Source organism: Meleagris gallopavo, chromosome 4 (assembly GCF_905368555.1).
Source record: "Meleagris gallopavo chromosome 4, MGAL_WU_HG_1.1, whole genome shotgun sequence".
NCBI lineage: Eukaryota > Metazoa > Chordata > Aves > Galliformes > Phasianidae > Meleagris > Meleagris gallopavo.
The window spans coordinates 314,620-328,394 of record NC_139407.1 but is presented as its reverse complement, the minus strand read 5'-3'; the positions used below and the strand labels follow the sequence as shown (position 1 = coordinate 328,394).

General features: G+C 46.4%; 1 protein-coding gene across 5 annotated transcripts in view; it reads right to left on the bottom strand.

The window, feature by feature from the left end:
- The window catches only part of TMEM131L (transmembrane 131 like), a 69,785-nt gene extending 56,982 nt beyond the window's left edge, over positions 1-12,803 (bottom strand). For 3 of the 5 annotated variants that reach the window (XM_085221959.1, XM_085221960.1, XM_085221961.1), the window contains exons 1-3: positions 12,607-12,800; positions 12,353-12,423; positions 5,615-5,658 (exon numbers count right to left, since the gene is read on the bottom strand). In XM_085221959.1, coding sequence (XP_085078085.1) covers positions 5,615-5,658; positions 12,353-12,423; positions 12,607-12,739 — 248 coding nt within the window. In that variant the 5' untranslated portion in view covers positions 12,740-12,800. Of the gene's footprint in view, positions 1-5,614; positions 5,659-12,352; positions 12,424-12,606 lie in introns of all 5 variants that reach the window. The other 2 variants (XR_014882799.1, XM_085221963.1) reach the window with 2 other exon arrangements.
- Between the last annotated feature and the right edge of the window lie 972 nt (positions 12,804-13,775).

Below are 13,775 nucleotides of genomic sequence, written 5' to 3'. Positions count from 1 at the left end.
CCACAGCAGCTGTTTGATTTCATTTTTTTTCCCCTCTCTCTCACAGCACACAGTGCCTTCCTGTCCTGTGTGTGACAGCAAGTCAGGTTCTGCTGAAGTAGAAGGCAGCCTGGTTCCCCAACAGCGCTGGGGTGCACCAGCAGACTGCATGCCATTCCAAATCCACCCACACATTTTTTAGGCACAGCCGCGCTAGCAGCCCATGCCACCACTCCTTCCAGCTTCAGCACCAATACCAAAACCAATGGAGCAGGAGACCTGGCACCCTTATTCCATATGCTCAGATAAGGCCTGGTTGAGCTCTAACGAGCAGACCCCATCCCAAAGTACAGGCTACGTACACCTTAGCAAAAGCCTGAAAGAAATTAAAATGGTATACAACGAGGCTCGGGCATGAATGCACACCTTCAGCATTCTGTTCAGCAGTGGGCAGTGTGAAAGCAAGGGGGCAGAAGGAGGAGGCTGCAGAAGAAAACAGAATGATGGCAGGCCAATGTTAGTCTGGCAAAAACTAAGGCAAAGAAGTGTTCTGAAACCAGAGCTGTCTTCTGATCTGACTTGTAGAGCTGCTGAAGACAGGGGACAGTGCTCAGACAGCAGAGAGGGCAAGGCAGCCTTGCCACGTGGCTTGGAACTACAACCATCCCAGGCCTGTACAGGAAGCATGAGAAGAAAGAAACAATGCTGTAAGTATGGAAAAGATATGTGGGAAGACAAAGCAGGAAGAGGAAATGAGGAAGAAATTAAAAGAAGAAAAAGAATTCCACAACGCAAAGCACAGTATTTCTTTTTCAATTGGTTCATTACATGGGAGAGAGTTTCCTTCAGCAGCATATGTCCACTACCCAGCAGGAGCTTCCCTATCTGACCTGAAGCACCCAGCTGCCCTGGCTGCTGTTCTCATTTCAGAAAGGGTTGAAAATGACTCTGAAATAAAAAAGAAGGTAGCTGACACATTTAGTGGGGGGGGAAAAGCATGTCTTTCACTCCCCGTATCAGGAGACAAGCGACAATTGCAAAAGAACCCATGTTTTGGAAGGAGTAACACACACAAGGAGCACAGCTGTCCCTAACAGCATACAATGCAAAGTTCATCAAGGCAAAGTTCATCAGTGAATGAATTGAAACTTATAAAATGGAGATAAAGAAATTAAAGAAGCAGGAATTCAGTATGCCACCCCAGCCACACCTGACAGAAACCTAGGAGAGTAGGAGTACTGCCAATATTTCCTTCTTCATCTACAAGAGATTCCTTGTTGACCTTCCAACAATTTTCTCTAGTGGACTTTTTTTTTTTTTTTAATTTATTATTATATCTTCACAGAATCCCCCGTGTTACCTATGAGGAGTGCAAAGACAACAGGTAGATGTGTGTTTCCCACTTCCACTTCTAACAGTTACATAACATTCATTTCTTCATGCACCCAACAAACCTTAAGATGACAAGTCCGCTGGTGACTTGGAGAAGTTCTAAGTAGGATGCAACAAAAGCAACATATCAATTAAAAACAAAAATTAACCAATATCAAAGTGGGGTTTTTTTGGTATAATTCAGTGAAGACACCCATTCGGGCATACTGCAGAACCATATATTCCAGGAAAAGCCCACAACAATTTTTTCAAATACTTGGCTTGGGGAAAACGGTAAACCTAGTGGAACCTACATGGTTAGTGGTACTGGACTGATGCTTGGCTGAAAACACTGTTTTAGGATGGTTCCTTTTAAACCACTTAAACATCATACCTCCACATTCCCAGGTGACTTTCCAGCTCTCCATTTTAATAACTTTCTCAACTTTGACCTTAGTAAAAATGCTTAATAAGCAAACACCACTTTGAACTGTACTTTGTATTTGGACAATAGTTTTTCCCCTTGCTGGGATGCCTTTCTGAATTTTGATTGGACTTGATCTTGAAGGTGTTTTCCAACCTGAGTGATTCTATGATTCCATGATTCTATGATTTGTTTTGATAAAGAAAAAATAAATAAATCTATCTTCATTATTTTCAGTACAAAAAAAAAAAATTAAGTTGATCCTAAACTATTTTTTTCCTGACTTGAGCACCAAAGCCAAATTTCTGGCACACAAGCTTTATATCAGTTCCATGGCACTACTTTCCAAGAACTGAACTGTCAAATTATGGCACTAAGTCATAGGCTTTTTTGAGGATGAGTCATCTGGGTAAGTTTTTAGATTTCCAAAGTGACTTAACAGATAGTACAGTACCAAACTCATCTGCGAGCACAGAAGCGATAGAATTGTCATCAGTGAGAAACTGCTACTCAGAAATTTACAACGTGAAGTATGCTAGTTCCCAGACAAAGCACTGTACCTTCACCTCCTAAGTACCTGCAGAAGTACTGACCATGTAGTTTTGCAGTTGTGTACCCTGACTGCATTGTTGTCTCAGACAAACAGTACACCCTGAACTTCCCAGCTGTTAGCTTAAATCCTTCCAGATTACCAACTTTATCACACCTCAGCAATGTTAAACGTTTCGCTGGCCAATGCCAGGAAACAGCAATGTGTCAGTACTCCTTTGCTATCTTTACTTCCCCATTTCCCTCCACATCTAAAGCACAGATATAGCAAAAAACCGTGAGAGAAGGAGCAATCCCACTGCACAATAAGGAGGGGTGAAAGTGCTGAATGCCTGCTGCAACTCTGGAGGCTGAAGCGTTCTAGTAGCAAGAACCCACCAGAGGTGGTTGGTGCATATTAGGTGCACACAACCGCATTTGCTTGGATTGTTTTACTGAGTGCAACTTTATTTGCAGTACTGCAAGTGTTATTTCAAAACGACAGATGAAGAATGTCATACCTTGGAAAACTCTTTTTTCTTTTGGTAGCTCAGTGTCTGAAGAGGAAAGACAATTCAAATGAATCACCTGTGCACATCACTGAACAGTACTGTACCTTTTGACTTACTTTGCTTTAGCGGAAGTGTAATAAAGAAAGTACTTAAGTCTTCAAATCCAGTTACTTCCAGCTGTGCTGTTCCTCAACACAAGAGAGTCTTTTCTGTCAACACCTATCACCAACATTCTTCTAGTATTTTGAACCAAAGTTACCTTTCCAGAAGGCATCTTTTCACTCTTGACTTTCAAATGTAAGAAAAAACTTAAAGAAATGTAAAGTTTTCTTTTAACAGGTTAGACCAAATGAGCATGACTCAGTCTGTCAAAGACTGTGGCTTGAAACAGTACATCCAGCAAGGCAAGTATCTGTGGTCCAGTATTTCTTACTGTAAAGTTTGATCCAGGAAGACAGAAAGCAGAGAAAAGCAACCTATGGTAGCATCCAAACAATCTGAAGGTTGGGAATTGTAGACTGGATATGAAGAAGATGCTAATTACCTTCTTCTCACTCAGGGCAAGTGCAAGCCTGTAGGCTCCAAAACAAACACTTCCCATTCACCTCTGAACAGCTCTTTGCAAAAACTAGTATTTTGACAACAGCTTGTCACTTCCACACAAACTTCTGTATTTAATCAAGGCATAAACAATGTGACAACATCCATTCCTCTAGCGCAATCACACAAAAGCAGCAGCAAAGGAAGACCACCCAAAAAGGAAGATCCCATGATGCACGTAGACAGGAAGTCGGCCAACAGACGGTTAATGCTTTACCGTTTTGAAGTAGGTTAACAAGCTCCCAGGAGAGCCCATTAGTCTAGAATTTAAAAATGAATAAAACAGCATTTTGGGAAGAAACCTTCTCATTCATGCCCCAAAATGCTGAACATTCTGCTTTCTTCAGCTCTGGGGAAAATTCTGAATTCTCCGTTTCCATTAACTTCCATTCACACTGCTGCTTCCAGATCCTTTGCTTCAAGTGCTCTGGGGAACTGCAGCATGTTTAGCTGACTTCCCTAGGGCATGTTGGCAGACAAGATGGGAGATTCTGTGAGCACTCATGTTTTGCTGCTGTAAGAAAAGGAAATCCCCATGACTTCAGCACACTGTGACATAAATCAAGGGAATCAAAGTTAATCTGGAAAGAACCTAGCAAGTTCTAGCCCTTCCAACAGATTTTTGCTAGGTCTTCTTCATTACATTCCTTCCTATAAGCACAAATTGTGTCATTATAGGCACTGCAGCAAGCCAGAACCGTTTGAAAGGTGTGCACAAATCAGTACGTGTTTAGACAAGTTTCCTCAAGAGTTTGAGTATGACAACAGAAGAGTGTTTCCATCCACGAACAGTGAGCCTTAGAAGCTGTATTTCCATAAAATGTGCTCATTTTTGGAAATGAGTAATTATTAGAGTCTTTAAGCATCTGAATGACAGAATGTCAAATCATTTTTTCCTATTTCTCAGTAACCACCTTAAGCACAGCATTTGAGGCTGTTGTCTTCTGATGACATCTCAAGAAAAAGAGCACGTTTAGGCATGTAATAAAAATTATGCATCAAAACCATACTAATCCCCAGCAGAAAGACAGAAGGTTCTGTATTTACGCGGGGAAAATGCCAGATTTCACCTCACCCACCCTTCTTTTCTCAAAGAGGAGAAAAAATGATTCTTTTTCCCTTCTGCAGATATGAATCAGGGGATGTAACTACGCACAAACTGTCAGCAACACCTGTTAGAGGCAGCAGTAACATTCCCACCCTCTTTCCACGCCATTTTGTCATCTCCACACAAACGGGCCACAAGGGCCCTATCCTGGGTTCAGAAAAGAAGGCTCCTGATGAGGCAGCAAGAGGGGGGGAAAAAGCTCTGTGAAGAAGCATTCCAGCACAGAACTGGTCAATCATTGCCATCCCTGTACGTACCCCCACTGCCAAATCCCAGCAGCACTTGTGTTTTATCAGATCTACTCGCTCTCAAACCCCAGCTAAGGGCAAAGACAGGAGACAAATGAGAAAAGCATTTCTGGCTAACTGCAGCCGTCAGAACACAGTGGCATTAAGTGTTTATTTTAAGTCCTGTGATCTTTGTGATTGGCATGGCATAGAAAGCTGTACCCACATTAACGCATACCAAAGGAAGGAACTGTTTCACTGGTAAATGTCCAAGCATTTTAATCTGGATGCTCAGAAGAAACAAAATGTGTATTCAAAACATGAAATAATCTGCAACACTATTTACCCAACACCTTGAAACAGAGGAGGCCTGGTACTAACAGAAATAGCAAAGCTGAAGGCCACGTTTCTTAACACTTTTATTATTTATCTGACTTCAAAGAATAAAGTGGACTATTTATCGTTCCACAGCAACATAATAACATAAGTTCTCCTTGTCCTCCTGGTACACGCTAGCACTCCGAGACTACTTACATTTGCATGTTCTGGATCTCAAAATCATCCTCTTGTTTAAATAAATGAATTATAAAATATACCATAAAGCAGAATTGATAAGTATGCGATTTTTTTGTGTGCGCGTGCGCAAAAGCAATGAAATTTAACACAGCTTAGAGATAAAATAAAGAGAAACAGATGCAAGAGGCTATTTCAGCCTCATATGTACTGCTTCCTGGATTCGCTAACAAAGTAATATCAATATTAGAAGAGAAACCACTAAGTCACAAGTATTGAAAATAATATATATTTCCAAAAACAAAAAAAATATAAGTTTCAGTACTCTTGTTTTCTTTTGAGTTTTGCTTACCTTTGCTCTTCTGGATGCTCTTCTACATCCTCCTCAGAATCAGCCTACCAAAAAAAAGAGCACTTGGTAAGGATCTCAGCATTACTACAGCATGCACAGGATATACGCACTATTTCTAATTCTGCTGGAGTTGAACTACTCTGACTTGTCGGATAAAAAAGGAAAAATCTGAAACTCCTTCAGCAATCCCTCTGTGATCCAAGTAAGGTAGATACTGGCCATTCCATTTGAGGTCTCAGCTCATTTTGCCAAATAAGTGGTGAGCTATCACAGCTATTCCATTATTTTTTCAGCCATTGATTTAACAGACGTATATATACAAATGCATCCCCCACAAATTCTGTTCACACAACCAATTTAAGTTTGAAAACATCCACCACCTCCAAACTACAGCAACGTTGGTGACTTCCACCTTCCAATTATGTTCCCTGTGTAAGTAAGCGTCATTTCCAGTATCAGACGATGCAATATGCCTTAACATTTAGGTTACGTGGTAATGCCAAAAGCAAGCACAAGGCAGCGAGTTCCAACAAAGGCATTCCGATCCCAAATACAGATCTTACCAACCACCAGGAAAACACACAAAAATTGGAGCATAGCTCAATGGTTGGATGAAGATAATTTCTAAGACATGAAGGAAACAAATGGTGCCAGCTTGCAGTTCACCACTGAACACTTGGAGCTGCCTACAGAAATGAACTCATGCACTGGTTCAATAAGCTCCCTGCAGGAAATCCAGTTAAAACAAGCAGGTAACTGTGTTCCTGACCGGTTGAAATTTCCAGGAGAGTTGTAGATATATTTTGAAGCAGAACACATTACAACAACCCAATCTGTGCTAATGAACGAGGCATGATTTTAGGGAGATTAACAGTTTCAAGAATAGCTCTTCCAGTTCCTGCAGGAGCAGGCGGTAGTTCCATAAGACACCAGGTATGAACTTTAGCAATGGAATAGTAGGGGAAAAAATAATCCACTTTAAAATTAAGAGTGCACCTTACGCCTCTGAGAATCGAGCCAACCCTTGCCCGCTAGCCCCTTTCGATAAGGCACGACACAAAGACACCATCTGTTCTCCAGTTCTTCTGAACTCCCAGTGCATTTCCAGTACCTCTGTACAATGCTGAGGAAAACCAGAGGGCTCCTCACCCACCTCTCTCATGGCAGACTGACAACCTATCCTCATTTTAAATGGCTTAACTCTCCCTTTAAATGGCTTAACATCTGTCAGGCATTGGAAACCTGGGACTGTCATTACGGTCTTCACTCCTAATGATCATTACCTTAGTGATGACTACTACTCTTCAAATTTTATTAAGCAATGATGAAGAAAACCTTCCCAATCTACTTTTCAATCACAGCATGAAAATACAATTGTGCAAGAAAGAAATAAATAAAACCACCCCTGATTTTGAAGCACATGTGCCAGGCTCCATTTCCAGCATTCTCCAACTTTCTTCCCTCCTCTCTATACAACAGTCTACAAATACACTTATACTGAGGATGTGATTTTTTTTATTTTTTAAAAGAACACACAAAATCACCAAAACAAGCAAGGCTTCCCCAGCTACAATACTGCCAAACAAGTACTACAAGGGAGTAGTTCACAAGGCCAAAATGCAGGCTACAGAAGCCTAACCTGAGAAGAAAGTGAAATCCCCCCTCCCTCCAGACCTCATCCTGAGTGTGGGCAGGTGCTTATCTCATGCCCTGAAAGAGCCTCCCTCGTGTCACACAGTGCATAGAGCCTGGCTTGGCAGTTCCTGTATAAGCTGCATGGCCAGACCATCTTAAGTTGTATCAGCAACATCCAGCAGCTGAACTGGGAGGCTGCAAGGGCCTTTTTACAGCCCAGAGAAATAATCTCCACCCCAAGCCCGTCTCAGGCTTTCACACAAATTGTGTGCCTTCTGACAAGCCCTGCTTTGAAGTAGGTGACTCCATGTATTAATTTGAGCATAGCTGATAGGACGTGCCACTCTGAATGACATACTACAGTGCCTTATATCACAGGTACGTACACTAGATCAAGGTCTTCATCAGCTTTCAAAACCAGCTGAGCAATTAACTTTGTTAGTCCAAGCAGCACCAAAGAACTGAAGACAAATCCCTACTACATGGTCAAAAAGAAAAAAAAAAAAAAAATCTTACAGACCTAGGCAGAACCTGTATAGCAAAAGCCCACGCAGCTCTGTACTTCCCTCATGTCTGTAACCAATTAAGATACAGCAAACACTGGGGCATCTGCCTCTTTCTCAAAAATTCAAAACCTGAAACATTATCATAGTATCTGAAATAAGCAATCACTGTAGCTTCTTAGGGACCTGCAAATAAATTCAAATGTACTCAAGCCACTCCCCTAAAGAACCACTTTGTTCATGTCCTACCTGCAGCAGCCAAGAAAAGCAGAAAACCCACTGCATCATACAGACATGACACAGACACTGGGGAAAAAATAAAAGGAATGTTTGGTATCTATATTCCCTTTGATGACTTATTGTCATTTTTGATCATGATAAGGCCCAGAAATAGCCTTCATTATTTCTCTTAAAAATGAAATAATTGCACTGAGGAACACAGCTCAAGGGTGCTAAAGTTCTACGGTTCTCCATCGGTATTCCTCATCACGTCATCATGCAGTGCACTGGGAGTTAGAGTGGAATATCAATGGTGGGGATGGGTTGGGGCTGGATCTGGTGATCTTAGTGGTCTTTTCCAACCTTAGTGATTTCATGAGCTACAAAGAAACCACTGAATACCCTTCTCCATATTTAACTAATCAGTTCACCACTGCCCTCAGATTCTCCAAGTACTTACCAGAGCACTTTCTGATAATCTTGCCACAATTCTCCAGTAGCTCCTTTCAGTGGTGTCCACCATAAATAACAGATGGTATTCATTTTTTGTGGTCATGGAGACTGAAGGCCTGACCCCCTCACAATGCTCCCCTTCAAGTTCTTTCTTCCCCTCTTTAGCAAAACAGAGAAGGGCTTGAGTCTCAAGGGACAAAGGGACTTCTCCTGAGCATTTCATTTAAGTTAATATTAACAAGCTGCAAAAAAGCCAACCAAATCCACACAATAATAAAGAGTCTGAATAAAAATCACAACTGCTCTCACCAAGGCTTTCTCACTTCACGATACTTCCTGCATCAAAATCCCACTGACTTTCCTTTCATCTACCAGCTGTCAGGGCAGGCAAGGCTTCACATTTTTCAGCAATTAAAGAACAACTAAAAGGAAGCAAAACCAAACTCCAGCCACCTCAGAGACATTTTACATCATCAAGCTATAAAAAGGAGGCTGAGGAAAAGAAGGAAGAGAAAGCAGGAGCTCTGCAACCACTCCATACTTGACACCACCTTTGTAGAGAAAGGGAAACTGGGCCCAAGGGGAATATCAGCAGTACTGCAAGCTGGGACACTGCACCATTTTAAAGCAAGAAGGGAACCCAGGACAAAGTCATTACTCTTGGAAGAGGACTGGTGGAAGCACGCTAGCTTCTCCCTGGCTCACATATCCCATTATCACTCAGGCTCAGGCATGGCATCACAGCCACAGGCCAGCCCCAGCCCACCACTCTGCGGCAAACTGCAGAAAAAGCCAATGCTGACATTAACAATCCCAAGGAGAGGGAAAGATATAAAAAACAAAAAGAAGGAAAAAAAAGGCATGAAGCTTATTCCCTCATACAGGAGGGAAGTTGGGAAGGGGCCCACAAACAATGAGAGGGAGGCAGAAGGAAACAGAAGGTAGAGTGAAGAGGGTGGAGGCGTGCAGGCATCGGCGGCTGTGCTCCAGTGAGCATACATGCAGCTCAAGCTGGCAGAGTGATACTGTGAGATGGCTACAAAGACTGAAATGCCACCGCTTTCCTTTTAGCTTGATGTCTTTATTCCGCTTGCAACCTTACAAACCAAAGCAGGCACGAGCAACTTGGCAGCTGATTGGGCAACTGAACGATCTGACTGCTGCATGCAGCAAGAAACGCTCAAAATTGCTATGTCACAGACAACTGATGATGCATGGAAAATAAGATAATAGTGCAAAGCCACTACAGAAAGGGAAAAGCATCAGACAGCACTGACAGGCTGCCAACAAAAGGCCAAAGGCCTAGGCAGACAAGGCAAGCTTATCTCTATCCTGCTCAGGACATGCAGGCAGGATGGAGGTACTCTGGAAGGGCAGCACGCACAGATCCTTCTTAAGGTTCTTTCCTTCTGCATGGCAAGTCCTTGCTACTATGCTGCACCCCTTTCCTCCCACCTTCCTTCAAAACAGAAGAGGAAGAACTTGGTCAAGGAACCAGGACATTTCCTGCATTCAGTGCCTTCCCCCAGGCCTATCTTTAACCATGTGGAGACCTCTTTATCAAACAAGGTCTCCTACTGATCCAAGAGCAGGAAGCTGTTCATTCCAGCAGTCCCTTACCTCCCCAGTACATTGTCACCATCCTGGTGCAGGGACGGTGAGCAATAACCCGCTGGGTGTCCAACTGGGAATGCCTGCTCTTGCAAATAATTGAATGCAGCAGCTTCTTTGGAGTAGCAAGTCACATCTCTGTTTCATGCAGAGTGGCTACCAACAAGCAGCAAAATCTCCAATGAGTTTCACCATCCCTCCAACAAAGAAAGGGAACTCAAACGTTACCAGGTAAAAGTGGCTGTCTGAATCAGAAGAGCCCTGCTAATACTTTTGCCAAGCTCTGTACTAACCAGATGGAAGCAGAGCTATGACACTGAACTACTTTCACTAGCCAAGACCCTTGAAACAGAGCATCGCCCCTTCCCTCAGGAGCTCAAAGACAGCTAAAAACAGCAACAGCAGGCCAGCAGCACTGCTCGTCACTGAGGAGTCTATCCCCACATCTACAGGGACATGGAGAGGTCTCCTTCCGCCAAATGGAAAATTCTGAGAGGTGCTAAGCCAAAGCCTGCAGGGGAGTAGAAATGTGAGCAGTAAGACTGAGCCTGGAAGGTTGAGTTTTTGTCCTAAAACCTACGTGAGGAACCCAGGCCCTGCCACTGTAGTTCAAGCAGCCTCCCACTAGGCAGATGTTGCTTGAGCCTCCAGCTCTGAAGAGAAAGCAATGCAAAGCAGCCTCTGCACAACTAGCGCTCACAGATTCTAGTTCATCTGGCTTTTACTGCCAGCACTGCATTTCAGCAAGCCTATTGTGATTTTCACTTCTTGCTCTGTCATAACTGGAACTAGATGTGTTTGATTTCTGGCATATCCAGTGCTGCCTCTAAAACAATGAAAGATCAGCCTTGGCCTTTTCGCTGCCTCAGTGGTACAGAAGGGTCACGCACTGAATGACACCAAGCTTAGGAGCCATTCACACCCAGTTCAGCTGCAGCCATACCAGAGCTCGTTTCTATTGGTATGCTCAAAGAAGAAAGCATTTTCCAAGAGGAGCTCATCTTTTCAGGATGTAAATGTGATGTAATCACTCCTCAGCAATGAAAAATAACTATAAACAACCGCATTACATGGTCCTACGCTCAACGCTTCCTAATGCCAAGGTGAGGACTCGAGCATGCAAAGGGCTCTGGCCATACGGACTGCACACCTCCTCTCAGCATCACAGAATCACAGAATTGTAGGGGTTGGAAGGGACCTCTAGAGATCATCGAGACCAACCCCCCCTGCCAAAGCAGGTTCCCTACACCACGTTGCACAGGTAGGCGTCCAGGCGAGACTTGAATATCTCCAGAGAAGGAGACTCCACAACCTCCCTGGGCAGCCTGTTCCAGTGCTCCGTCACCTTCACTGTGAAGAAGTTCTTACGCACATTTGTGCGAAACTTCCTATGCTGCAGCTGATGTCCGTTTCCCCTCGTCCTGTCTCCACGTACCACTGAAAAGAGACTGGCCTCACCGCTATGGCCGCCACACCTCAGATATTTATAAACCTGGATCAGGTCCCCATCTATGCATCTAACATATCTAATGCTTTTGAGTAGCACCGGGCACATATTGAACAGCAAAATACATTAACTATGGAAAGCTGGGCATCAGCAGGCAACTCCCAATGCCAGCTAGCTTTGGTGCAAAATGACAGTTCTGTTGCATTCTTCTACATTAGTGGCTACCAGTGGTTGAGCACCAAGCACTGTATAATGGCTCCAGAGAAAAGAACCGCTCTGCCACCACCTTCAAACAGGAGATGTCCCCAAGGAGCGCTGCTCCTCAGCTCCCAGCCACGCAGCCTGGGTGCACAGAGCTCAGCGCACAGCTGGCTCCCTCAGTGCCCACTGACTGCCTGCGGTGCCAAAAGCTCTGCCTCGCTGTCAGCGCTACTCCCTCCCAGGCCCGGCCCTGTGCTTCTACCATTCTTGCTCCTCTTTCTGTGCAGAATTCAACGCATTCTGTTACCGCCTGACAAAAGGAGCTCAACAAAACCAAAATGCACCACGGCCCGGGGAGTGACATCACAAATGATGCGTCATTAGGGGAGGGCGGAAAATGGCTTCACCTGAGCGGACTGATTAACCCAAACAGATCCGTAATTACCGTGTGAACATTCGGCATTTACCACGCAAAGGCACATTCGGGCTTCACAAATAAAAAAAATACTTCACAAAACGACAAAAGGCACGCGGGCAGAAGGCGGCCAGCCGGGGCCGAGGGCGGAAGGCGTGGAGGGGAAGCAGCCCCCGGGAACATGGACGCCGCCTGACAGCCCGGCCCCGCCGCCGCCGCCGCCCCGCCCCGCAGCCGCCCCCCGGCCCCCTCACCTGCGCGGGCAGCAGAAGCTCGCCCTCCTCGGCCTGCCACAGCTCCACCACTCCGGGGATGGGCTCGATGGCTGCGGGCAGAAAGAGAAAGCACACATGTGCCGGCCGCGCCCGGCCCGGGGGCATCGGGAAGGGCGGGGAAAGGGGAGCGTGGCCCGGCTCCTTTGTGTCCCCGCGCCGCCACCGCGGCTGCCGCCCCGGGGACCCGCCCGCAGCGCCGTCTCCCGCCCCGGCTGCCCCCGCGCCGCGCTCACCTTGCCCCTGCGCCTCGCCGGGGCGAAAGCAGGGCAGGAGGACGTGGAAGACGCCCAGCAAGAGGTTCATGGCCGCGGCCGCGCGGCAGTAGCTACCCTGCGGTACCCTGTGCGGGCAGCACAACCCCGCCATGCCGAGCCACGCCGCGCTGCGGCTAGGTGGGGGCAGTGCCGGGAGGGGCAGAGCCCGGGAGGCCCCGCCCTGCGCCGCAGCGCCCCGCCCCTGGGCCCGCGCCGAGCACGTGGGGCGCGCGGGGGGCGCTCAGGTTGAGTGCGGGCCCTGGAGTGCCGGGCCGGGCCGCCGCGCCTCCTTTCACGAAGCTATGAAACGCGGTCTCGGCCTTCGTTATTAGATTGAAACATTTCAACCAATGGGCTTTTTCTAAAATCGGGATCAGCGCGCCGTGCCTCCCTCGCGGAGCTCCCGTCGCTGCGGCACGCCGCCCGCCCCAGCACTATCGCCCGACGGCAGCGCCGTATCGAGATGCGGCGGCAGCCGCCGAGCCCCTCGATAAGGCTGCGGGTCCCGGGGGCACCCCTTCCTCGGCCCCGTCAGGAAACAAAGTGCTACGAGGGCTGCTCCCCTCCACTGTGTGAAGGCTGCGGCCGCCTGCTCGACCCGCGGGGCTGCGGCTCAGCCTCGTTCTTTAGGGACAGGTGGAACCCAAAGCCTGCCCTCGCCGTGTAGTTAAGGGAGGAGGATCTGCTCCGAAATCCCGACGCGGGCAGGGGTTGCCTGCCGGTGCCTGGCTGTCGCTGCCGGGCCCTGCTACGGGCTGGATCAGTGTAGGACGAGACAACGTTGGGCTACTACTGTAGTGCAGCCTAGGGAAGACTGCAATAAACAAGAGCATATTGCACTTTCTTCTCAGGCAGTATGTTTCAAATGAGCTACTTGCTGTGGCATCGCACTTAAGCAGGGTGCCTAGCCCCAGATTCCCTGCAGATGACAGAAAAAGAAGTGAAGACAGCTAACCTTTTTATGTTACAAAGCAGTGTTAGTACTGCGGTACCACCAAACACGAGGTAATCCGAAAAATATGCTGACATGCACTGTCCTCTTCTTGCCCTGGTCTGCCCACATTTTTTAGCACGTACAGTGCGTCCACTTAAAAGCGCGGTGGATCCTTGCACACAGCAGGATTTGCAGTCTTCCGTGGGACCCGCTG